This window comes from Leptonychotes weddellii, chromosome 4 (genome assembly GCF_054177405.1).
Source record: "Leptonychotes weddellii isolate Sample4059 chromosome 4, ASM5417740v2, whole genome shotgun sequence".
NCBI classification, from domain to species: Eukaryota; Metazoa; Chordata; class Mammalia; order Carnivora; family Phocidae; genus Leptonychotes; species Leptonychotes weddellii.
Genome location: NC_138372.1, coordinates 108,001,005 through 108,026,991, shown reverse-complemented (window position 1 = coordinate 108,026,991; position 25,987 = coordinate 108,001,005). Strand labels below are relative to the sequence as shown.

Below are 25,987 nucleotides of genomic sequence, written 5' to 3'. Positions count from 1 at the left end.
CCACGTTCTTCATTACCTGACCACCACTCCTCCACCAGTCCCCTCCTTGCCCCCCTCCTGCACCAACCTTTCCTCTCCCCCTTACTTCCCTGCCCAGGACCTCACTCTTGCTGTGTTCTCTGCATTGGAATGTTCTTCCCCCAGATAGCCTCATGCCTCACTCCCTCCCTTCTTTCAGGCCATCCCTGGTCGTCCTGCCTAAACTAACTCTTCCTACCACCCCTCTGCCGGCACTCCTAAGCCTGCTTCGATTTTGTCCCCAGTGCTGTGGCCACCAGACACATAGTACTTGGATTTGTTTATTGTCTTTTTCTTCATAATGAAGCAGAAGGGGAAAAGGGCTTTATCTGTTTTGTTCACTTTGCCTGCCGCATGGCTCTCGGATGAGAGTTGTTGAATGAATGAGTGAACCCTCAAACTACTGAGAGACCAGGAAGTCTGGACTGGAGCCCTGTCTATGTAATATGAATGTGTAGCATGATACAGATCTCCATCAACCCAGCATAGATTAATTATTCTTGCTTTTATATTTTTTTCTCATCTGTAGCTTGGTAACTAACTTATCTTCATGTTATTGAGATAGCACGTTGAGTTGCTTTTCTCTGTTTGCTTTTTAATCTCTCGATAAAGAGAAAATTTTAATCTGTCTCAAATTGCTTTTCATGCGTGTCCAGAAATTAACTTTACATGCATATTTTGGGTGATTACAAATACAGCATGTCATGGGACATTTATCCATTGTGGGGACTTCTTCTAGTGTGAAGACGATCTGGCTGAGAAAAGAAGGAGCAACGAGGTGCTGCGTGGGGCCATCGAAACCTACCAGGAGGTGGCCAGCCTGCCCGATGTCCCCACAGACTTGCTGAAGCTGACCTTGAAGCGACGCTCAGACAGACAGCAATTTTTGGGTAAGACAGAATAAAACTTAGTTCAGCACCGAATGCCATGCTGTGTACTCTTAGGTGAGCTTAGTTACCTAGGAGGGAACTTGAGTTTCATAACTTATTTCAGGTAATTTAGCCGAATGGGTTCTAGACAGAAATGGTGGTCCTAACCTTAATATTTACAAAGATGCAGACAGTATTTTACCACCTTTTCCTCACTAACCGCCCCCCCACTCCCAATTTTAAAGTTGAGGCAGATGGGATGCTGGGAGGTTGGATAATTTGCCTAAGGAATCACAGCTAATAAATGAGTGGGTCTGAAATAAAAAACTCTTCCTGTTACACCAAACTCTTTGCTCTCTTAACTATGAAGAACTGATTCCTGGAGGTTGAAATTATCAGAACAGTTTTTATAAAAGATGGAATATTAGGAGTTCCAGGCATTAAAAATTTTGCCTGTAAAGTTTGACTCTAGACCAAGGAACATGACAGGAAAAAAAAAACTTATTAAAATCACTAAGTAAATTTGAGCAGCATAAAGCATCCTCTCTGACTGACCCAGGTGCCCATGAAAGGCAAGTCAGACTAGCCCTAACCTAACTTCATTATGACCAGGCTTCTGATTCCCTCCCACCTAACCTGTCATCAGGAAACCAGACAGAAGAATCTAGGCCACGTGTAACTGCTCCGGTGGGTGCGAGCGGCTGGGTACGTTACCGAGACAGTTACTGATGCCACTCGGAGAGGCTCATATAAGTGATACTGAAGGCCAGCTAACCCTGTTACCAGTTTTCTGAGGGATAGGGTTAAGGGTAGTTGTGTCACTTTAGTAAATGACCAAAGTCTGGTAGGAGCAGAACCCAAGGGATGATTAGAAACTGGAAGAAAGGGTCCATTAGACTTCTATGCAAAAGGGCCAGTCCAGAAGAAGGAAAACAGACAGCACCCACACAAGATGGAAAAGACAGGGCTGGTGCTCAGGGGAAGCACTCGCCTTGGGCACAAAATTAGTATCACTGAGCTTTCCTCTTGCCTCAGGCTCCAGTATGGCTTGGTTAAGCATTGTTTACTTATTCTGTCCTTCAAATTTTGATACTTTGTTCATTGTGGATTTTTTTACATTAATTTTGATTTTTAGGAAGAATGCATAAAAGTATCACGCCTCTGGGTGACTGAATTTTGGGCAGCCTCTTAAACTTTGCATTGAGCACCTCACTTGCTTCACCTTATTCCTGGACCTGGGGGAAAGACTGCCTACAAATACATCTAACCCCCTTCCGCAACCATCCTTCAATACTTGAATGTAGTCTTTTCCTCCAAATGAGAATGAGGCAAGTTCATGAGAGGAGGCTCTATGAGGAGGGGATTGTAGAGAGAAGATTTTATTGAAGGTGACAAGGTGGTGAAGTTTACTCCCAGTATAACAGGGTTGCATGATGCAGAGTAAAAGGTTCGGGGAGGGCAGCAGGCGAGATGTTTACCCGGGCCTTTGCAGTGGTTAACAGGGGAAGTGTAGGAGCAGAGGAAAAGTATGAACCTAAGTTGGACAGATAGTGGGGAAGGGAATGTAAGAAAAGTAGAGTCAGATTTGTGAGTGAGGGAATGAATCACCAAGCGAACCAATCCAAGATCGGCTAGTAATGGGGAGAAGGCCATGGGATAAGCTGGTGATGTTTTATGCCAAATAGTTTTATCTGTGATCAGGACACACCTGCATTAGCTTATTGGTAGTCCTCTCATACTCTTGGCTAATACTTAGTTTGTGGGCAACTGAGCCCTTTAGGGAATGAATTTTATCATGTATACTGGTCTTATTTTGCACATTTTCCCATATTCCATTTATTACCAACTGTGGTGAGGAGGAATGACAGCTGGCCCCAGAAATTTTAAATTTCCATCACATAGCCTTAAAAATTGACCAAGGCTGGGGTTTTCACGATTCCTGTTGTGCATAGCATCCTATCATCCACCAGAGGGTCCCATAATACCAGATGATGTCTTCTTGCTCCTCGACTAGGTCATTCATTACCTGGAGGTAAGGACACTTAATTAGAACCAGGGTTAGCAGTATACCCCAGTGCCTTTTCAAGTTTCACACAGGGAGCTGCACCCAAAATCTGTTAGACTTTTTATTTGTTCTCTGTTCATAATCTTGAAGTTAATCGTAATAAGCCAAAGATAACCCAGTGAAACAATTTTTTTACAAGGAATTGTTAAACTTTTAGAGGGAATTTGACATAAGATAAATGTTGGTGAACTCAGAAAATAATTTGTCTTTAAAATGTTTATAATCAGTATTATATTCAGGATCTACTTATAGGAGTTATTGGTAATCTTTGTAGCTGCCTGATGAAATCCTAAGAAGCCATCAGTGTATAGAGTCAGATTTCAGCTGCTCTTTGGGCTCTATTGAATAGTCTCTCTTGTCTCTTGTGCTTTGTAGACTCAATACAAAGATGTACATGATCTGTTTTTATTTTTGTTGAGTTGTTGTTGTTGTTGTTGTTTTCTCTTCCCACCAAATCAGGTCACATGAGAGGCTCCCTGATTACCCTACAGAAATTAGTTCAACTGTTTCCTGATGATATGTCTTTAAAGAACGACCTTGGAGTGGGGTACCTCTTGATAGGGGATAACAACAATGCTCAGAAGGTCTATGAAGAGGTAAGCAGATAGCAGTCTCCTATTGACCACATCCAGTTGTTTTGAGAATGAAGTTTTAACGTCACTGGTAAATTGCATTTATAATGCCCAACCTCTCTCTTTGTTTACCTTAAATTAAGTTAAAGAGAAAGTTAGTATTCATATAGTTGACATATTCTAAATTTTGTCTTCATCTCCTGTTTTGCCTTAATCAGAAAATTTTAAATTTTAGTTAGCACTTGGTACATCAAAACCTTCAACTTACTATTGTGATAGTTTTTTTATTTTACTTTTATTTATTTATTTAAGATTTTATTTTATTTATTTGACACAGAGAGAGACAGCGAGAGAGGGAACACAAGCAGGGGGAGAGGCAGAGGGAGAGGGAGATGCAGACTCCCTGCTGAGCAGGGAGCCTGACGTGGGGCTCAATCCCAGGACCCTGGGATCATGACCTGAGCCGAAGGCAGCTGCTTAACGACTGAGCCACCCAGACGCCCCGTGATAGTTTTTTTTTAATAAATTTTAAAGATTTTATTTTTATTCATTTTAAGAGAGAGAGAGAGAGCTCCTGTGTGCACAGGTGCATGCGCAGGGAGGGGCAGAGGGGGATGGAGAAGGACAGCAGACTCCCCGCTGAACACAGAGCCCGATGCGGGGCTCAATCTCAGGACCCTGAGATCACGTCCTGCGCCGAAATGAAGAATCCACAATTAATATACTGAACCACCCAGGCGCCCCTATAATTGTGATAGTTTTAAAACTTTGTATTTATCAGTCCATAAACACCTTTTCTAAGAGTGTGTGCTTCATGATAGGAAATAGAACTCAGTTTTTCCATAAATGTAAAAACACATAACCTTTTCCCTTATTTTCACCAAAAGTCTAGTCTAGAGAGAGACTATAGAGCAGGGGCCCTTCAAGCATGTGGAGTAAATTACTCACCTTTTGGAGGGCAGTAACTCTTTGATCGTCTAGCAGGGATGCCTTTGAAAGGATTTCTACCTTATAATGGTTATTTTTAATAGATAACCTCCAAGTTACAAGTAACTATAAATCTAGGAAACTGTGTCTCCTTCCAGTAATGAGGAAATTCATTTGGAATAGAATAAACAGGATACCCGATGAACTTCGAAGCTGGAGAAAATTAATGCCTCCATAAAAGAAAGGTGAACACATTTACCTGTTACGCTTTAATTTAGGTGTTTTGGTCAGTGGTTTTCAAGCTGGCATATTTTACATCAAAATGCTACTACTCAGTGATAGCCAATATGATTCCTCTGGTTTAAAAGTGCTGTCAAGTGCAGTGAATTCATACTCCATCTAGGGGCTGGAGCCACTCACAGAGGGGTGCTTTCCTGCTTTTATTGTTGTGGAGTCTTAATTGAAAATCATCGAATTTCAGAACAAGTTTCTCTTCATCCTTGTAATTTTTCTCTTTTCTGAGAGAAGAGAAAGAAGACTTTTGCTTTTTATAGCATGTCTAATATCTACATTAAGTAGATTGATCCTGCGGTGTTGAAAATGTGTGTCATTCACTAAAGTACCTGTTCCAGGTCATAAAAGAAGTCCAGGTGGGGCGATGTAGTTGCTAATGGCCAAAACCTAACACTTAGTGCCCTGTGTTGCAAAGTTGGTTTAAGGGAAATATCATGTATCTCACGATTCAGGATCATATGAATGTAAGAATTGGCCAACTGTATCAGATATACCCATTATTCTGCCACTTCCAAAAGCCTCAAAGATGAAATTGTAGCCTCCCCTCCGTCTCTCCTCCTTTCCTTCCTTCCTTCCCTCCCTCCAAAAACGTGATCAGGTGTTAACTGGATACCAAGCACATTTGAGATCAGGGCAGGATCTGAAAGCATACTAGGTTTTCCCACCCACTGTGGATTTGTCCTTCCTCAACTTTTCAGAATGTTCCTTGAATATATTCACTGTTTTTACCTGGTAATAGATCTCAGATATGTGAAACATTTTAATTCATTTGAAAAATAAAATTTATCTGTTGTCATTTATATGTTTGAAATCATAATCTCATCTGAGTAAGCATAACAAGGTGTGGAAAGTCTAAAATAGGGCCATATTATACAATCGAGTGGGTTTCTTTTTAAAGAGCATTATTTGAAAATATGTGTGGGATTTGCCTTTTATTCCCTCTTCTCACTTCTAATAAGCTGTATCTAAGGCATTCTTTGTCATTAACTGAAGTTTATCCTGATATGTTAATGTCTCAAAGATCATTTTCAGAAAACAATTGACTGTAATTTTATACTTTTCTTCATGTTGATTTTTATCTTTGATAAATTATAAAAATCACTGGGGGTGCCTGGGGGACTCAGTTGGTTAAGTGTCTGACTCTCGATTTCAGCTCAGGTCATGATCTCAGGTCCTGAGATTGAGCCCCGTGTCGGGCATCTCACTCAGTGGGGAGTCTGCTGGAGATTCTCTCACTCCCTCTCCCTCTGTCCCTCCTCGGGCTCGCTCACTCTCTGTCTCACTCTCTCTCTCTAAAAGAAATAAATCTTTCTAAATAAATAAAAATCATCGTTGGTTCTCTTCCTGGGTTTTTTGTTTGTCTGTTTGTTTTGCTGCTCTAAGTTTCAGCGAGATTGCTTTACAATGGTTTGATGCAGATTGCTGACACCTGTAGTTTTGGAGGTGGTCCTGCGTCCCCCCTTTGCGTTAGCAGCAGGAAAGCCACCCATGGTCTAGAGTCAAGCAATTTCCTGACTTTTCTGTCCACTCACTCCTCACATATATCCATTCTCTTAGTCCACACATGTTTATTGAAGCCCACACACCCTAGCTTGGGAAATGGTAGTTAAGGAAATAAACATATGCTGTGCCCTCATGGAGTTTCAGCCTGATTCCAAATCACAAATTTCTGTTAATTTTCCCTTCTGAATATCTTCCAGATCCCCTCCCTTTTTAACCCCAGCACTTATCATCTCTTGCCTAAACTAGGGTAGATTTATCCTGTGCAGGCTTGCTGTCCTCCAGCCTTCATCAACATAAAACACAAATCTGACCATCCCACACTCGGCTTGGACTCCTCACTGGCTTCCCCCGCCCACAGCAGTGGTCTTCAAACACATTCGGCTGCCTACCCTTCCGGTAAAACATACTCCAGCAAATACCTGCGATATGTATGTTTAAGTATTTATGTATTATGTTTATGTAATAATATAGGATATACATTATATAATAATGTGTGCTGTACATTGTAACAGGTACATACCCCCAAAATAAGTTTTAAGATGAAAGGAAGTATTTTAAATACTTTTAGATTTCATGTAATGGCAAAAAAAAAAAAAAATCTAGTCACTAAAAACTTTCTCTTTTATTTATTGATTTAAACTTTTTAAAATTCTCTTTTCTGACTACAAAATTTAAGAGAAGCTTAATGCAGACAACCAGGGAAACAGATTAGCACAAAAGGCAGACATCATCTGCAGCCTCATTCTCACGTACAGACTACCATGATAAACATGTGGTATGTGTCCTTCTAGTCTCTTCCATACACAGAACACTTGTCTTTTTCAATTAAATTAGTATATATGAATCATATCATCGCAAGAATTTTTATAAGTAAATAAAAATTCTTCTAGAACGTAAGTTTTAGCAGCTTCCAAGCATTGATCTTAGGGCTGTATCATCACTAAGTAAACCACTATTGTTGGATAAGATATTTCTGATTATTTTGTTGTAATAAACAATGCTGTGGTGAACATATATGTGCATATAGCTTTATAAATTTTTTTATTGAAGTATAGTCGACACACAATGTTACAGTAGTTTCAGATGTACAACATAGTGATTCAACAACTTGATACAGGACGCTGTGCTCACCCCAAGTGTAGCTACCACCTGTCACCGTACAACAGTGTTACAATGCCACTGACTATATTCCCTATGCTGTCCCTTTCATCCAGGTGACTTATTCATCCCATAATGGGAGTCTTACCTCCCACTCGCCTTTGCCCATCTTGCCCATCCCTGCAGCCCTGTCCCCTGTGGCAGCCACCAGTCTGTTTTGTGTATGTATGGGGCTGTTTCTGCTTTATTTTGTTTGTTTGTTTTGTTTTTCAGATTCAACATGTAAGTGAAATCGGTATTTGTCTTTCTCTGTCTAACGTCACTTAGCATAATACCATCTAGGTCCATCCATGTTGTCACAAATGACAAGATCTCATTCTTATTCTTTTTTATGGCTGAGTAGTGTTCCATTGTGTATATATGCCATATCTTCTTTATGCATGCCTCTATCAGTGGACACTTGGGCTGCTTCCATAGTTTGGCTACTATAAGTAAGGCTGCAGTAAACATAGGGGGGCATATATCTGTTTGAATTAATGTTTTCATTTTCTTTGGGTTAAATACCCCGGTAGTACCCAGTAGTGAAATTACTGGATCATGCGGTAAAAAAAAAAATTGATATTTTGATAATATTTATATGCAATACTATTTGTGATTATATGATTTTTGGTTTTTTGCTGGTGCTGTGTCATGCAAAGAATTTGTCCCGAAAGCAGAAATGTCAGCTATACCACTTTTTTGTCATTGTCTCTGTTGTGTGTGTGTATAAAGAGACAGAATCTATATAATATTATTAATGTTAATCTCAATTTGATTTTCTTAGAAATTTTATAAAGCCACTTGTCACGTCAGGAGGCTTTGTTGATTACCACTAGATAATACAAGCCACACATTCATTGTGCATCTATGTGTAAACTGTGATAAGCACAGGACCTTTTGTGATTTGCCTCCTGGCCCCTTTTTCTGGTCTCATTCCCTTTTGCTGTTCCTGGTCCATTATTCTTTTTTACTCACTTTCTCCTGTGCCTTGAATGCCTCCTCCCCCAGGGTCCTGCATCTTCCCTTTGCTTGGTGAACTCCTATTTATCCCTAAACGCCTCTCAGACCTTGCTTTTGCCACACCAACCCTAAAGTGAGCTGGGTGCTCCTCCTCTTTACCCCCTGCATGCCTTGTGCCTATTGCCATGGCTACACTTACCATATTGTATGACCACTGTGTGCTTGTGAATCTGTCTTCCTCCCTTGACTGAGACATCCCTTGAGAAAAGAGAGTATATCTCATTTATGTTTCTATGTCCAGACCCTAGAAGAGCTCTGTGTATTCTAAAATATCTGGCAAATGAATACATTTGTTAATTACTTGAGAGGATGATTGTCATCTGTGTATCTGCAATCATTGCAATAGGCCCCTCATAGTTTCGCTGGCAGAAACATGACTGGCCTCAATTCAGTTCAATTCCAGAAGTATTTATTGTGCTTTTGCTCAGCATCGAGCTCAGTTAACAGGTGCTTGGAAGGTGAAGAAGAAGCAGAGTCTGTGCTTTAGGAGGAAAGCCCAGCATGCACTCAACCATTCAGTTACTATAGCTTTCTTGATGACCTGCCATGTGCTGGGCACCGTACTAAGCACTGGGGGATCAGCAGTGAGTGCAACAGACAAAATCCCTGCACAGCTTACATCTTAGTGGGAAAAATAAAAGGATGATAAGTCAAATGGTGATGAGCACTATGAAGAAAAGGAATCAGGATAAAGAAGTCAAAAGGGTGATTAGTGCACAGGGGATTGGTTCTGTTCTATATGGAATGGTTGGGGGTTGGCTTCACCAAGATGGTGACCTCTGAGCGAAGACTTCATGAAGGTGAAGAAGTGAGCCATTTGGATATCTGGGAGAAGAGTGTTTGAGGCAAAGGAGTATGCACATGCAAAGGTCCTGAGGCAGGGGCGCCTTTGACTTGCTGTGCAGCAGCAAGGAGTCCAGGGCACCTCAGGGCGGACTTAGAAGAGGAGGCCAGAGAGGTAGAGAGGCCCAGCTCAAAGGAGGCCCAGAAGACTGTCCCTAGAACTTGGTCTTTTACTCTGATTGAAATGGAACCCATCTGGGTTCTGAACAGGGGAGAGATGGGGTCTGACTGAGGATTTAGTGAGCTCATTCAGGGTCCACTGTGGAGGTTGGGCTACAGGATAGCAGGACTGGGGGTGCAAAAGGTCCACAGTTAGGAGACTTGTGTGAGAACATAGGGGAGAAGTGATGAGATGGGAACCAGGGTGGCAGTGGTGAATATGGTGGCAGGCGCATGATTCTGAATATATTTGGAAGGTAACGTTGACTGGATTTGTGAATGGATGAGGTACAGGACCACATAAAAACTGAAAAATTCTAAAGTATCAGCAGTGTGCACTGTGGGCTCTTCAAGGGGAGGGGGTCCCCTCTCCTGAACACTTGGTCCTGTGTAAGGAGCTCATGGTGGGTGCAACTCCCCTGTCCCACTCAGGCTGAAGGATGAAGAGAAGCCACAGGATATTCAGGATATCCATCTTTATATTCACTCTACTCAAATCTTCTTCATCTTTCACTTTTGTTCATGCATTAGTTTGTCTGTGCAGCTTCACAAGTTGAATGTTGTTGTTTTGATTTCCTACTGCTAATATTTAATTTAAAGACATTCTGCATAATTTATCTTTAATCATAATAAATGCATATGATAATAAACAGTGATTTGACTTATATTAAATATTTACTTGGGTTTTATCACAGAATATTGGATTTGCTCATCACTTTATCCTCGGTCCTTAAAATGGTCTGGGCGTTCAAGAAATTATTGTTAAATGAATGGATCATGATATATTACAAATGCAAATCTAAATTTGCTCTTATTTTAAGGCAATGTGTAAAGTAGGCATATAAACAAATATATGATAACCATTCAGAGTTGACTTTAAATACAACAAATTTAAAACCGTTTTTTGGGCGCCTGGGTGGCTCAGTTGGTTAAGCGACTGCCTTTGGCTCAGGTCATGATCCTGGAGTCCCGGGATCGAGTCCCGCATTGGGCTCCCTGCTTGGCAGGGAGTCTGCTTCTCCCTCTGACCCTCCTCCCTCTCATGCTCTCTGTCTCTCATTCTCTCGCTCTCAAATAAATAAATAAAATCTTTAAAAAAATAAAAAAACGTTTTTTACCCTGATCACTAACAAAATGTTGAGGTCATAAAGGTTGACAGATACTTTGCTGATTTGCATTGTTCAATCAGTGCTTTCATGGTCATTGCCTTTTCATTCATTTCTTCCTTCTCGAAAAACTGATGTATAGATGTGCAAGCATTTTGAGTTGACGAGAAATGGGAGCATTTAAACCTAATATTGCAATGAGACAAAACACTAGTGTTTTAAGCTGTGACATCATAATCCACTCCAAGCACAGCAAAGCTAATTAAAATTTGTTTTGACAGCCATTTGTAGAATTTGTAATCAGTTACAATAGTTTTCTGTTTCCTTTGAGTTTAGGTTCTGAATGTGACACCGAACGACGGCTTTGCTAAAGTGCATTATGGCTTTATCTTGAAGGCGCAGAACAAAATTGCTGAGAGCATTCCCTATTTAAAGGTAACTGTCCCTGCCTTTCCTCTTTTTTCATCTTCCGATTCCTTTGAATCATTTGGACTCCCTTGATTATGCATTGTCAATTGATTGGCATGCACTGCTGAGTCTTTTCATCTTCAAAATGTACACCCTCTGACCATGACATTCATAGGCAGTGATTGAGAGTGTTGGATGTGGAAATGCCAACCATATGAGCAGAGATTATTTGGAAAAGACGTTCTGAAGAAATTCCTAAAACTGTGGTTATTAGTTTTATTTAAATGGGAAAGGTAGACCAAAATTACTAATAGAAAATATAGGCAATGCATTAAATGTTCCTTTTACAGTTTAACTATACATTCAGTCTAGTTTGAACAGGACTCATGACAACCCACATGAACTACGGTAACAAATGTTGCCTGAATAGGTCAAACCCTAAAAAATGTGATAGCTCAAAATATTCAGATTAAAATATGCTGTCTTTTTTTATCTTGTATATCTAGTTGCAAATCCTTGCAGATGCACCAGAATCACACTTGGTCTAGCTAAGGGCTGTTCAACAGAACTTTCTGTCATAGTGAAAATGTCCTTTATTTGTATGCTTCAATATGGTAGCCACTGGCCACGTGTGCCTTTGGGCACCTGAAATGTGGCTAATATGATTGAGGAACTGGGTTTCTAGCTTTCATTTTAATTCATTTTAATCTAAATAGTGACGTGTACCTAGCAGCTACCATATTAGACAGGTGGATGATAGAATACTTGAGAGCTTTTTTTTTTTTTTAAGTAGCAGTATACATCACACTTCCATGATCTCTTTCTTTCACATGACTTAAATCAGAGATCTCAAATAGCAACCCACTGATTGCAAATAGCTTGCATATTTTATTTGGCCAGCACAGTTCTATTAAAAACAATTTTAATTGCTTGCTTTAGTTAAAAATCTGAGCGTTTTGTATAATCATGCAAATTTCTGATTTATCTTGAAAGATCACATCTGGCCCACATCCCAGCACAGGAGAAGAGCAATGTTGTCCCCTTGAGGTGGCCTGCACCCCCCCCACCCCAGTCTGTCTCGGCTGTCACCAGGCGTCTCTAAACCTTTACATTCCCTGCCAGGACCCTCTGGGCATATGGGTTTCTCTGATTGAAAGTGTTCCCCTTACATTTCCTTTGACATAATAAGGGACTAATAGTGCTCTCCCTGCTTCAGAGATGGGGAAACAGAGAGCTGGGTCTGTTAGTTAACCTGTCAGCCCCTGATCGCAGCTCTCTTCTCCTGAGTGATGCTATTCCTGTTCCTTGCTGGTACTTTCCAACATTATGCAAATAAAATTTCTCCCCAGTGAAGGTAATGGATTTCTAATGAAAAGCCCTGAAAATGCAGTTTTAGAAAGAATTTCTTGACATTTAGATATTTTTTTTACCTTTGTCCTTTTGCTTTTCTAAATGCATTCTCTTGCTTTAATATTTTTTCTCTCACTTTTTTGTTGTTGCTGTTGTTTATATACATTCAGTCTGTATGTGGGAGATGGGGTAGAAATCAGCTAAATGTTTTAGCATAGGATTTGTTTAATAACAACTACATTTTCAAAGAGTCCAGCTGGCTTTAATCCTATTGTAAGTTTTATAAAAGATCTCATTAAAAGGTGAAGATACATTTGTTTCGAGTAGAAAGAAATATTATTTTCACTTGGGTCTCTATCACTTCAAACATCTTATGAACAACTAAACATTTTAGTTCAAGAATAAAAAGCCTCCAGATTTGGAGAGCAAAATAAATGGGATAGATACCCAGTCAAGAAATTCTCTGGGATAGTGATCTGCAGAGATGATTCACATACTAATTTTCTGGTCTATTACATTGTTAACTAATGATAAATGTATTATTAAATTTAGCTTTATCACCTCTTTTTGCATTTGCATTCTAAATGTTGACCAGTAACCTAATTGCCAAACTTTAAATTGAGATGAATTTTTCTGGGCCTTAGATTTTTGTATGGTATATAAAAATGAAGTAAATCAATGAATTAAAGCTAGTATTTAATTTTTTTCATTAAATATGAACACTGTCCTTTTTACAGGAAGGAATAGAATCTGGGGATCCTGGCACTGATGATGGGAGGTTTTACTTCCACCTGGGGGATGCCATGCAGCGGGTTGGGAACAAAGAGGTAATGAACTTGCGAATTTTTTGTTCTCTTAACAGAGGGTAGAGTTGCAGGAGGGAGGCAGGTAACTCTAGGAGAAATTTATACTTGAAAAAATATTTTGAGCATACACTTTGAAGGTGGTGATTGAAACTGTTTAACTATTTAAACTTTTTTCAAACAGCCCAACAACTCCTACAAGCCTAGAAAGAGTTTTTGGGATTTTTGACCTTTATAGTTTCTTTCAAGAAACTAGCTGAGTAATAATAAGAGCAGCCTCTCCCTTAGTACATGTATATGTATGTGTGTAAGTGTGTGTGTGCACACGTATGGGTCTGGGCGCATAAAGAGATAAGCATTGCCCTGAAAAAATATTTTTAAAATTATGAAATGAAAAGGTATCTCTGAAGTTGCTTAAATATTTTAAAAATATTTTAACAGTATGCCTAGATTTGTTTTTATTTTATTTTTGGAATTTAAAAAGTAGTTATTTTTAGAATGAACTCTTTGTTCAGCTGAGTCCTAAGCACGCACTGAACCCAGTGGTTAATTATGTAAATTACCTTCTGGTATTTAATACCAAGTTTCAGATGAATACCTGTAGCTCTAGTAATGACAGATACTGACACGGAAAATGTACTAGCTAAAACAAGTTACGTGTTTTCTTTGTGATTATTGCTTTTTTTTTTTTTTCTGAGTACCATGTCAGCTTCTTTAAACATAACATTAGATTATTATTAATCATGACATCCGTGTACTGAAGTTCCCAAATTGTCATGATCACCATCACTGTTGGTGGGGAGTGAACCCTACCTTTTCTCTTATATCATCACAGGGCTCTAGGCTGGGCTCTCCTTACAGACCTGGATAAAGGGGTGAAGCGAGACACTGAATCTTTGTAACCATTGCCTTCCATATATGTTGTAAAATGCAGTCAGCAAGACAACACAGCTTCAGGTTTCTAAAATTAATAAGAACACGGAACCATCTGGACAAGTGAGGGTTCATAAGAGCAGGGGAGTTTGTGATGGGGTAATTGCCAGCGAGACACATGAACCAATTTGGGGTAAGAGAGATTTGGATGATTGACACTGTTTTCTTTATACGTTACTGTGCATATGTCCCTTTCCCCTCTAACCTATCAGTCAGTCAACTGGAATAAAATGAAGTATTAGAAGTGAAGAAGGGAAAATAACTTGCTGATTCGTTCTCATTTTTGTGTTCCTTCATTGTTTTAGATATAAATGCCTGGTACCTCCTTTGAGTGACAAGGATAAGAAAGATTTTGCTATGGTATCTCACACTGCATAAATGTTCATGTCTGATTGCTGTAAATGTAATTGTCACTAATTAATTTATCTTTGAACATCTTAGGGTCCAGGGCAAAGACAGATAAAAGAAGTCTGCGATTTATTCTCACATCTTAGATGAAAACAGCCCTTACTTCAAGGGCAAAGAATCCACTACTAAACATTTGTTAGGGGCTTGGGATTTGAACCTAGGGGACTGTTCTATCAGCTTAATTATCGTTAATATGCGAAGGACATCATAGTTCTTGAATTTAAAAAATTCACAAGGCTTCATCCTTACAGGAGAACAAAAATAAGCTTATAGGAGCCCCATGTCTGGATATTCTCAATCGGGTATTGGTCTGCGAACGGACAGTCATGCTCTGAGTTTGCAAACCAGGAAGCAGCCATCTTCCGTGTTCCGATGCATGGGGCTCTGCTCAGGCACCAAAAGAGAAGCAAACCCACAGCCTCTGTGCTGCAGAGGCTGACAATGAGATTGGTTTTGCAGAAGATTTTCCTAACAGGTTTGTTTCAAATGGACAGGAAGAGGGAGGGAGACACACCATAATGGTCTTGCAGTGGTTCAGCTGCAGCTGCTCCTGGGATTTCTAGAACCTGTAAACCCACAGCTCGTCTCCTACTCCGAGTCCAGATTCCCGTGTCTGCTGCCTGCTTAGTGTCCCCACACGAGAGGACAGCTCCCTTGTCTTCCCCTAAACCGTTGTTCTTCCTGGGCTCCGTCTCTCATTTGATGATATTGCCCCCTTCTCTCCAGTGAGGTCAGGACCAGGTTCGGGGGAGTCGGCTTCCTCAGCCTCTGGCTCCCATCCCACCTTCCCACCTGCTCGCTCAGTGTAGCCCTTTATCACCGTCCACCCTCAGGCATGGTTGGACGAGCCCAGCTGTTGTTTCTTGCTTGAGTCTTACTTTCTTCCAGGCCATCATGTGTTCAAAAACCCTACAGTGCAAAATATACATAAAGTCGTATGTCCAAGGGATGGCACTCACAGTCTCCACAGTCCAGCGGCAGCCAGCCATTGTCACAAGTGTGTCTTGTGTGCTCCAGGCGGGACAGGCTCCAGCTGGGACCACACCTGACACACGGGGCCTGGGCTCTTCTGAGTGGAGATAGTTCTGTGGACATATTATTTCTGTGTAGTGAGTGTGTGTGTGTGTGTGTGTGTGTGTGTGTGTGTGTAACCCACACCTGGCGGTAATTTGAAGCATAGAAGACATTGATATAAAACACATGTGAGAAGGGATCCCCAGGTGATCTGTTTATTTTCATATCCTTGATTCGAGGCATAAAAGGGAAATAGTAAAGAGAGAATTTTCAGAAGATTCTAACTTGATCATTGATGTTCTAGCAATTTGTATTGTAAGAAAGCAATCTGACTGATTTTATTGGGTCCTCTGTGTAATTGAAGATAATTTCTTAAAATTCCCAGCATATCATTGTCATGGTTTTGTGTCTTTAAAAGTTGAATAGCAGGGGGCTACAAAATGAAGGGTCCTCCTGGACTGACTTTGAGTGTGAGAAAAGACTTTGTAGATAGTTTAAACATGCCACTGTAAGCAAAGTGACTTGCCCAGGCATTCAGCATGGTGAATATTAGGTCCAGGGCTACATTCTGACTTCTGACTCCTGAACTAGAGCTGTGAGCTTTGCTGGTTTGGTTTTCCTATAGTATTTTTTTTTCCTCACTTTGACAGTGTGCCTTGTCCATAAAATGAATTGCTGCTGACTCAAAATAAGCATTCCAAAAAATCACCTGTGATAATTAATATTGTTGTTTATTTCCTATAGGAAATAAAATCCTAAATTTAAATTGGACAGAAATAACTTAAAAAGTCAAATAAATTTCAGAAGTAAAATGTTATTATTATTTTTTTAAATTCAGACAATGATTAGCCATTTTAAGTTTCTGGCTTTTTAAGAAACTCCTTTATGGCTACAACTTACATGTATTTCAAGGAAATCATAGAAGAATGATTAGTAGATACATTCTTGATTTGAGATATTATTGAGAAAGATAAATAAGAATATCACTTTTGATAGTTTTTTTCTTTTTTAATGACACAAAGGAGGAGAGTGGAATAAGTTGCCAGAGCCCTGGGTTATAGTTCAAGATAATTTAGCCTTTTTAAACCTCAGTTTCAACATTTGTAAAAATGGACATATTTGAGGTTATTAGATCAAATGTGATTGCACATGGAAAAGTGAGTAGTAAACTGAAAAGTGTTACTGGAAATACGAAGTGGTATTGTTATCACACTTGACTTTTCTAATGAAGGAAATTGTGACTTAAGAATTGTAAGACTTTTAAAAGGTAATATTTTTTACATTTAATGTATATCTGGGGGGTGCCCAGATGGCTCAGTCATTTGGGCGTCCGACTCTTGGTTTCAACTCAGGTCATGATTTTGGGGTTGTGAGATGGAGCCCTGTATCAGGCTCCATGCTCAGCAGGGAGTCTCCTTGAGATTGTCTCCCTCTCCCTCTCCCCCTCCCCCCCATGCTCACTGTCTCTCTCTCTCTCTCTGAAATAAATAAATCTTTAAAAATAATAATAATAAAAATAAAGTATATCTGGAGTTTTATGAAGATATTCTTTTGAATATCTTCTTAGTCCACCTGATATTAAATGCCTGTGTTTAATTGATCACAGTGTGTATTTGAAATCACTCTTCAAAAAGTCATCATTAGCTCAGACTTAGAGGCATGAGGGCGATACTATTAAGTACAGCACTGGAGCGTCGTCCAACCTGAAGACAATGGAGTGAGCGTGTGCGGTGCAAGAACCTTGTGGGGAGGGCCCCTGGGGAGCATATGGTGAGGGTGTGACTGGAAGGAGACATATGGAGCAGCATACTCTGCAGCCAGCTGTCCCTGAAAAGGCTAGTCTTGGAGGCAAATCGTATCGTGTTACAACTAGCCTAAAGCCACAAATGTTATCCCTCATGGCAGAAAAAAACAAAAATGAAAAGGAACCAAAATTCCCCTTTAAAAAGTCTAATATGGGCTCTTGCTATATTTATTGCCAGATCAGAATGATATTTCCTTTCTGTCTGTTTAATTTAATGGAGGATTTATACTCTGTTACCTTGGGGCCGACTTCTGAAATGCAGACATGGGAAGAAGATATGTGTGAAAAGAAGTCACTTTTCCTTTTCACAGTCCTATTCAGTAAATCAAATATCTTTGAGGAAATTATTAAAATCCTTTCCTTTTAAAGGAAACATAAGAGTAGAACTTGAGAAATGAAAGCTAAAAGATAAAATCCATTATGGTTTCTTAGATTATTTATCCACTTGACAAAGAAGTCCTTGACTCTGTGCTGGGCGCTCCGAGGAAGACCAAAATGAGTGCAGCATGAATCCGCATTAGGAGAGCATAAAGCCTCAGAGGGAAAATAAAATGCAGACATGCATTTATAAGAATAATATGTCATTATCAGAAACCCAGTCAAATAATGGTATTTTCACCAGTCTAACAAATTTGGGCACCTGACTAGGAAACTCTTTATTTAAATGTTACAAAAGTGATTCTCTATTTTTTAATCAATAGAAATGCTTCACGTGTACGTAGTTCAAGCTTTCTGTTCTTCCAGGCATATAAGTGGTATGAGCTTGGGCACAAGAGGGGCCATTTTGCATCTGTATGGCAGCGCTCTCTGTACAACGTGCATGGACTGAAAGCCCAGCCGTGGTGGACCCCAAGAGAAACAGGCTACACAGAATTAGTGAAGGTGAGTGCTAACTTAGACTTCATCCTCACTAATCGTTGTCTTTTTCCTACTCAAAATCAGATAATGCTTACCACAGAGAGGAATGTCTGGGAGGAGATAGATTTTACATCCAGCGACATTTGCAAAAAGATTGCAAAAAGAATCTTTTCATCCCATTAGCCAAAAGTTCAGTTTAGATGATGAAGAAAGGAAGTTTTCTTGAAGAGCAGTTCTCAAACATTTTGACTTTAGGTCCCCTTTACACTCTAAAAAATAGGGAGCACCCCAAGGAGTCTGTGTGTTTGGGGGGGCTATGTCTATCAATATGATTATTAGAAATTAAAAATAAAAGTAATATTTATGAATTCTTTAAAAATAACAAAAACCTCATTGCATGTTAATATAAATAACTTAAAAAATAACTTTAGGGGTGCCTGGGTGGCTCAGTTGGTTAGGCATCCAACTCCTGGTTTCGGCTTGGGTTGTGATCTCAGGGTCATGAGATTGAGCCCCACGTTGGGTTCTGTGCTCAGCGGGGAGTCTGCTGGAGATTCTCTCTCTCCCTCTGCCCCTCCCCCTGCTTATTCTCTCTCTCTCAAAATAAGTAAGTAAATCTTATAAGTTAAAAAATAACTTTATTTTCAAAACAAAAAATGTAGTAAGAAAAGTGGAATGGTTTTATATTTTTACAAATCTCTTTGATGTCTGGCTTAATACAGGATAAGAGTGTTCTCATATCTACTTCACATATACATCTATTAGAGTGGTGATAGTGTCATATGTCAAATAGCGTCTGGAAAATTCCATTGTACACCATGAAAGATTGAGTATGAAAAGGGCAAATAACATCCTTATATTATGAAGGAAATAGTTTTGATCTTGCAGAACCCCTCAAAGGGTCTAGGAATCCGCTAGGTATCCCTGGACCACATTTTGAGAACCACTACTTCTGAGTGGATAGAAGAAAAAAAAAGGCAAATATTTTTAGAACATGTTGTGGCAGATTTGTAGGATAAAGAAACTGAGTGATTCTAACAACTTAATGGCAAAACAAACAAACAAAACAAAACAAAAAACACAAGAGAAAAATTAGAAGTTTTTATTTTGGTAAATTAAATCCAAATGGTAAGAATGTCTACTTTGTAATTTTGGTAGAGACTGGTCGGAAGTTTATGACTGCTTTGGCAAGCTCTTTCTTCTTCTTAGATGTATTAATAAAGTGGGAGGTAAATTAACTCGTAGTTTTAATAAAAATGTAAATGTCATCTACCTTATAGGTTAGATGGGCCTCAGTGATCCAGCTTGAGAATCTAACTGCCATCTAGACATTGTTCGTATATAAGAAAACACATTCTCATGTTCAGACAGCTGATTTTACATCTCCGATGTGTGTTTTCCAGTACCACCAAGCGGTTCTCCAGTTCTCAGAGGACACAGGCTGGGTGTCCTACAAATTTAACTCCGTTCTGACACTCTCTACCTAGAGGTGGCGTCAGGTTGCACGGGTTAAGGGCCTAGTCTCACAAGACTGCCCCCACCCCATTTCAGACACCAATTGCAAGTTCAAGTTGTCCCCTATGCTTCTGATTGGCTATGAATTGGAGGTGCCCACAACAAAGGATCATAACAGTTAATAGCTATTGGCATGTTACTAGCGTTCCATTCAATCACTAATAATTAGTCCAGCCCATCATTATACCATTTGAAAATAGCTCCCAGGGCAAGGCCACTCAAGTTGGCAGGCCTCCATCAGCTCTCAGCAGGTTCCAAAAGTATGAGTGGTCCTAGAAATATATGGCTTTACCTTTTCATGCATCTGGTATAATTGGGAGTGTCATCTCTTGCCCTGAGCCTCTTTTGAGGTGTTGATATAATATTGGATTTCCCTCCATTACAAAACCCATTTGTTCATTCCCTTACTCCCAGCTACTATTCCTCCTTCTCTTCATTTATGCTCAATATGTTTCCACTTTTGGAAAGAACATGAGGTTTGACCACTGTGCTGGTCTAGATTGCGGGCAGCAATCCTAGTCTAGCGAACACCTGCCCCGCTCATGCAGGTAGGGTAAAGTACAATAAGTAGGTGCAGAATTAAGAGGCCCATTCTTACCAATGGCAATGTAGCTACTACATTCACTTATCTGAGAGAGATGGGAAAGGAAGAGCAGAGTTACAAAATATTGATAATTTGGGGATCTGGGTGACAGATATATGGAAGTTAACACTGTTCTCTCTACTTTTAAGTGTTTTACATTTTTCAAAAAAAAATTTGTTTTGCTAAAGAACATCTTGAATAGAATATAAGATGTATAAGACTTCATTGAAGAATTTTTTTCTACTTGGGGAAAGAAAGTTTCAATGTAGTGTCAATTTACCTACATTAAATAAGTCTTTCTCGATCATACTTAATTCTGTATTTCATTGTAAAAGCACACTATAATTATCATAATCCAATTGTAAAGTAGGCTGCCATCAGTTAGACTTGAATATTTTATAAGTCAGAAAACCATGGTGTGGTGACCATGAACACAGATTGATTTAAAGAGGTTCTATATCCAAAGCAGAAATAGTACAGGAAAAACATCTTCCTGGATAAATCTCCTACAGTGAGCACTGACATGGAAGGTTTTCTTGTTTCTGCACTTCCTCCCTGGTCAGCTCTGTCCTTGCACTTGCTTAAGTCAAGACGGCTGCCAGCAGCACCTGGAATGGAAGGTTAGAAAGTATTTGAGAGCTTCAACATTGTCGAGTCACCACACCAGGCCCAAATGGCCTTCCAGAAACCTCCTAGGAGACCTTGTCCTGGTGATCATAACCATGTCACATGGGAACTCACGATTACAAAGGAGTCTGAGAAACAAGTAGCTAGCCACAGGCTGGGGCAGCAGGCTTCCAGTAGGAGAAAGAATGTACCTCTCCATCACACAGGGAACAAAAATCTTTTCCTTCAGTCTGATTGAGCCAGTTAAGTCACATTTCCATTCTGGAAGAATTACTGGCAAGGGGCTATGAGATTATCTTTAAACCAATAGATCAACTCCTGAAGCCAGGAAAAGGTCAGATTTCTCTAAGTCCAGTGGAATACCTCAGGGGAAGCAAACACATGAACTAAATCAGGGTTCTGTTAGGAAGGTGGAAGAGGTACAATGGATGTTTGGAGAGTGAACCTCCAGTGTTCAGTGTCCTTGCTAACTGGGGATATGCACTCAGATCCAAACACTGTTCTCTGCTCTCTGTTTTCCCTTTCTTGTCATTCATTTTCTAAAAAAAAACCTTTCCACTCTGGTTCAACTGCTGTTAAAGTTTCTTGTTAAAACCAAAGCTTTGCTCTCCAAATGGATTTTTCACTCATTCTGTTCTATCTCCAACAGACATTAACATTCATTGTGAAGGTTAATTCACCATGTAATCCCATGGCTAATACTCCTTTCCAACTTTATAATTTTGGTCAGAGATTCAGCTTTACCCAAAATTCCAGGTTTATTACTGTGTCCATACTTCTTGCCACTGCCCTGCCCTGTACTGTTTTTAATTTAGCCAAAATTCTTCCTCCCACCAGACCATCCCGTGTGATAGTCTCACCTCCCTTTACCCCTTCCTTTTTTCCTTCTATCCCCTTCACAGCCAATTCCTGTTTATCCTTCAGATGTTAGAGAAGTGGTCATTTCTTTTAAGAGAATAAGTTAGCATGTATCCAAAAGCACCTTATACATTCTTTTTAAGCATTTATACTGTATTCTGATCACCTCTTTAGTTCAGTGTAGCCCCCTGAGGTCATATGTTCTAAGATAGCTGGGCCATGTTTGTCATATTCACAACTAATACAGTATCTGATACATGGTAGGTGCTCATAAATGAGGTTTGTTGGTAGAAGTTTCTATAAAGTCTCTTTTCTCTAGTTGTTTCATAGATGTGTCAGAAGTCCCAGGGATATAAAAACCATACCACTAACATTTCTTACTTATAAGCAGTTGGCACAACATCCTTGTTGGCCTTCCCTGAGTGTGGGGGAAATTCTCTTGTATTGCTACTGCACTGGGAGGGATGCCTAGAGAAGAAAAGATCCTCGGGGCGCCTGGGTGGCTCAGTCGTTAAGCGTCTGCCTTCGGCTCGGGTCATGGTCCCAGGGTCCGGGATCGAGCCGTGCATCGGGCTCCCCGCTCAGCGGGAAGCCTGCTTCTCCCTCTCCCTCTGCCTGCCGCTCCCCCTGCTTGTGCTCTCTCTCTCTCTCTGTCAAATAAATAAATGAAATCTTTAAAAAAAAAAAAAAAACTTATGTTGGGGGCGCCTGGGTGGCTCAGTCATTGAGTGTCTGCCTTAGGCTCAGGTCATGATCCCAGGGTCCTGGGATTGAGCCCCACATCGGGCTCCCTGCTCAGTGGGAAGCCTGCTTCTCCCTCTCCCATTCCCCCCTGCTTGTGTTCCCTCTCTCGCTGTGTCTCTCTCTATCAAATAAATGAAAAATCTTTAAAAAAAAAAAAAGAAAAGATCCTCTCTTTTTCTTCTTCCTCAAGGGCATTCTTTTCTAGAAATTTTTGCTGTATAATAGGGAAAGATATTTAGAGTGTCCAGAGTTCCTGCTGAAATTTCAAGTATTTAATTATGCTTATAAAATATTGGGGGATGGGGCAGGATTTGAGGATGGCAGAGGGAACATCTTTGTAACTCTGCCCCTCCATAAAAGTGAGGAAAGCACTGAGAAAAATTGTCAAAATCAACATTTGCAGAGCTCTGTACATTAACCAAAGAGTTGCAGCAATTTGAGGAACATTTATTCAAGAAAATCTGCTAAGCCTCAGTAAGAACAGAAGGATTTGTGGGATAGTAACTTGACTTGCTCTCATCCATTCCTCCCCAGCTCCAGAGAGCCTTGAAAATTAGCAGTCTCACAACACTAGGTGTGAAGACCATGAAGACCACAGTCTTGTGGACATCAGTGTAAGCAGGTTAGGTATGGGGCTTTTTACAAAGTTTCATATCCAGAGCACTGTCACTGTTTGACCAACTTGTGCTGTTCAGAAAGCCCCATTCTCAGGACAGTGTTGTTATTTGACCTCACTCATAAGTATAGCTTTGTCCCAGGTTGTTAGTCAAAAGGATCAGTGGCAATTTTTTAAATATTGGGGCAAATGAGAACCTGCTCACAGCAAGAAAAGTGCTTAATAAAGAAAATCTGATGAACAGGATGCCCATGAGGGGCTTTGAAAAGCTCTGACATATTCCTGGGGATGTCTATTCCAATGTATGTATGCTGTGGGGTGCATGCCCAGGAAATGCCCAAGGGGGCCCCAGTCCTTCACCTTTGGCTGACTCTGAGGCTCATCACAGGCAAGAAATGATGGCTAGAGCATAGTTTTAAACTGCCTGAGCATTGCAGGCATGCTCCAAAACTCACACAGAGCCTCTCAACAAAAAGAGAGAAGAGTTACTAGTTCAAGCAATTAAGGAAATCTCTGACCATGCATTAGCTGACTATTAAGCTAACCAAGAAGAAGCTTTAGTGGGCATGCATGACAATAGAGTAAGAGACTTCACAGAATTAACCAAGAAAAGTCACTAAACAAACAAGTAGTGGCAACAACAAAAATCAGCAACAACAAATGCTGGGGGAGAGTAGATCACACAATAATAATAGTTTCAATGAAAATTACATATCACACATATTTGAGAAAGAGAGTGAGTGATGAGAGAGAGAGAGCATGGGTGGGGGAGAGGCAGAGGGAGAAGCAGACTCCCTGCTATTATTTATTATCTCAAATAAATAAAATATAAAAAAAGGATATAGCTCACTTAAGAGAGGATAATAATAAAGAAATAGAAACATAGAACAGAATCAAATGGAAAATCTAGAGCCACAGCATATAACACCTTCAGTATAAAATCACCAGAGAGGCTCCACAGCAGATTTGATCTGATAGAGGAAATCATCAGTAAACTTGAAGATAGGTTGATTGAAAGTATTCATACTAAGGAACAGAAAGAAAAGAGAATGAAGGAAACAATGTGTGGGGGCACTGGCAAGTATAACAATATATGCGTTATGGAGTCCTCAGAAGGAGAGAAGAAAGGGAGGTGGCAGAAAGAGTACCGAAAAGATAATGGCCAAAAACCTAGCAAGTTAGATGAAAAACAGTACTCTACACATCCAAGAAGCTCAGTGAGCTTCAAGTAGGATAAACTTAAGAAACATACCTAGACACTTCTTAGTCAAACTGCCAAAAGCCAAAAACAAAGTGAGTCTTTTGAAAACACAGAGGACTCATTGTGGGAAAGGGATCCTCATTATGATTAACAGCTAATTTTTCATCAGAAACCATGGAGTCCAGGAGGCAGTGGGATGACATTTAAATACAGAAAGAAAAAGGCTGTCAACCAAGAATTCTGATCTAGCAAAACGATCTCAAAAATAAAGGAGAAATTAAGACATTCCTAGAGAAATAAAAACTGGGAGAATTTCCCACTAGCAGACCTGCTCTACAATAACTACTAAACACAGTTGTTCAGATTGAAATGAAGACACTAGATGGTAACATAAATCCACATGAAGGAAAATGGAGCATTACTTAAAGATAACCACGTGGATAAACATAAAAGAGAGAGTACATTTTTTCCCTTGTCACTCTTTTCTTCTTACATATGATTTTTAAAACTGCCAGAGGGTAGACATAGAAATCGGTGAAATAGAACTGAGAGTCCAGAAATAAACTCTTACATTTGTGATCAATTGCTTTTTGACAAGGGTGCCAAGACAATGCAATGGGAAGAGAATTGTCTTTTCACAAATTGTGCTGGGACAACTGGATATCCATATGCGAAAAAAATGAAGTTAGCTCATATGATACACTAAAATGAACTCAAAACGGAAATAGACCTAAATGCAAGAAATAAAACTATAACACTTGTAGAAGAAAACATAGAAGTGAGTCTTTATAACATTGAGTTAGGCAATTTTTTTTTTTTTTTTAGATATGACACCAAAAGCACAGTGACAAAGGCAAAATATATAGATTTCATCAATCATAAACTTCTGTGTTTCAAAGAACACAATAAAGTAAAACTAAAGTCCACAGAATGAGAAGTAAATCATTATCTGACAAAGGACTTGTATCCACAATATATTAGGAACTCTGATAACTCAATATAGAGACAACCCAGTTTTAAAATGGGAGAAGATTTGAAAAACTCAGAAAAAGGGTGTAAGTTTTCCTTTGAATAGACATTTATTCAAAGAAGATCTATTAATGGCCAAGACGCACATGAAAAGATGCTGAATGTTATTCATCATTAGGAAAATGCAGGTCAAAACCACAAGATGCTGCTTAACACCCACGAGGATGACTGTAACAAAAAAGATGAACATTAACAAATGTTAGCAAGTATTTGGAGAAATTGGAGCCCTCAAATATTGCTAGTGGGAATGTCCAGGGATGCATCACTTTGGAAAACAATTTGGCAGTTCCTCAAAAAGTTAAACAGAGTTATGGCCCAGCAGTTCCACTCCTAGGTATATACCCAAGAGAACTAAAAACATCACATTCATCCAAAAATATGTACATGAATGTTGATAATAGCATTATTAATAACACCAAAAAAGTGGAAGCAACCTAAATGCCCATCTAAATGATGAATGAATGAGTAAACAAAATGTGGTATATCTTCACAATGGCAATAAAAAGAAATGAAGTACTGAAGCATGGTACAACATAGATGAATCTTAAAAATATTACACTAAGTGAAAGAAACCAATCACAAAAGACCACCTATTAGTTGATTCTATTTATATGAACTGTCCAGGGCACCTGGGTAGCTCAGTCAGTTAAGCGTCTGACTCTTGGTTTTGGCTCAAGTCAAATCTCGTGGGTCGTGAGATCAAGCCCCGAGTTGGGCTCTATG

At 39.7% G+C, this 25,987-nt stretch overlaps 1 protein-coding gene across 6 annotated transcripts in view; it reads left to right on the top strand.

Annotated features, from left to right (window-relative positions):
- Positions 1 to 25,987, top strand: part of ASPH (aspartate beta-hydroxylase) — a 197,024-nt gene that overhangs the window by 132,523 nt on the left and 38,514 nt on the right. For all 6 annotated transcript variants that reach the window (XM_081816043.1, XM_081816041.1, XM_081816047.1 and 3 more), the window contains 5 exons: positions 758 to 908; positions 3,412 to 3,548; positions 10,850 to 10,948; positions 13,009 to 13,098; positions 17,978 to 18,115. In XM_081816043.1, coding sequence (XP_081672169.1) covers positions 758 to 908; positions 3,412 to 3,548; positions 10,850 to 10,948; positions 13,009 to 13,098; positions 17,978 to 18,115 — 615 coding nt within the window. The remainder of the gene's footprint in view (positions 1 to 757; positions 909 to 3,411; positions 3,549 to 10,849; positions 10,949 to 13,008; positions 13,099 to 17,977; positions 18,116 to 25,987) is intronic.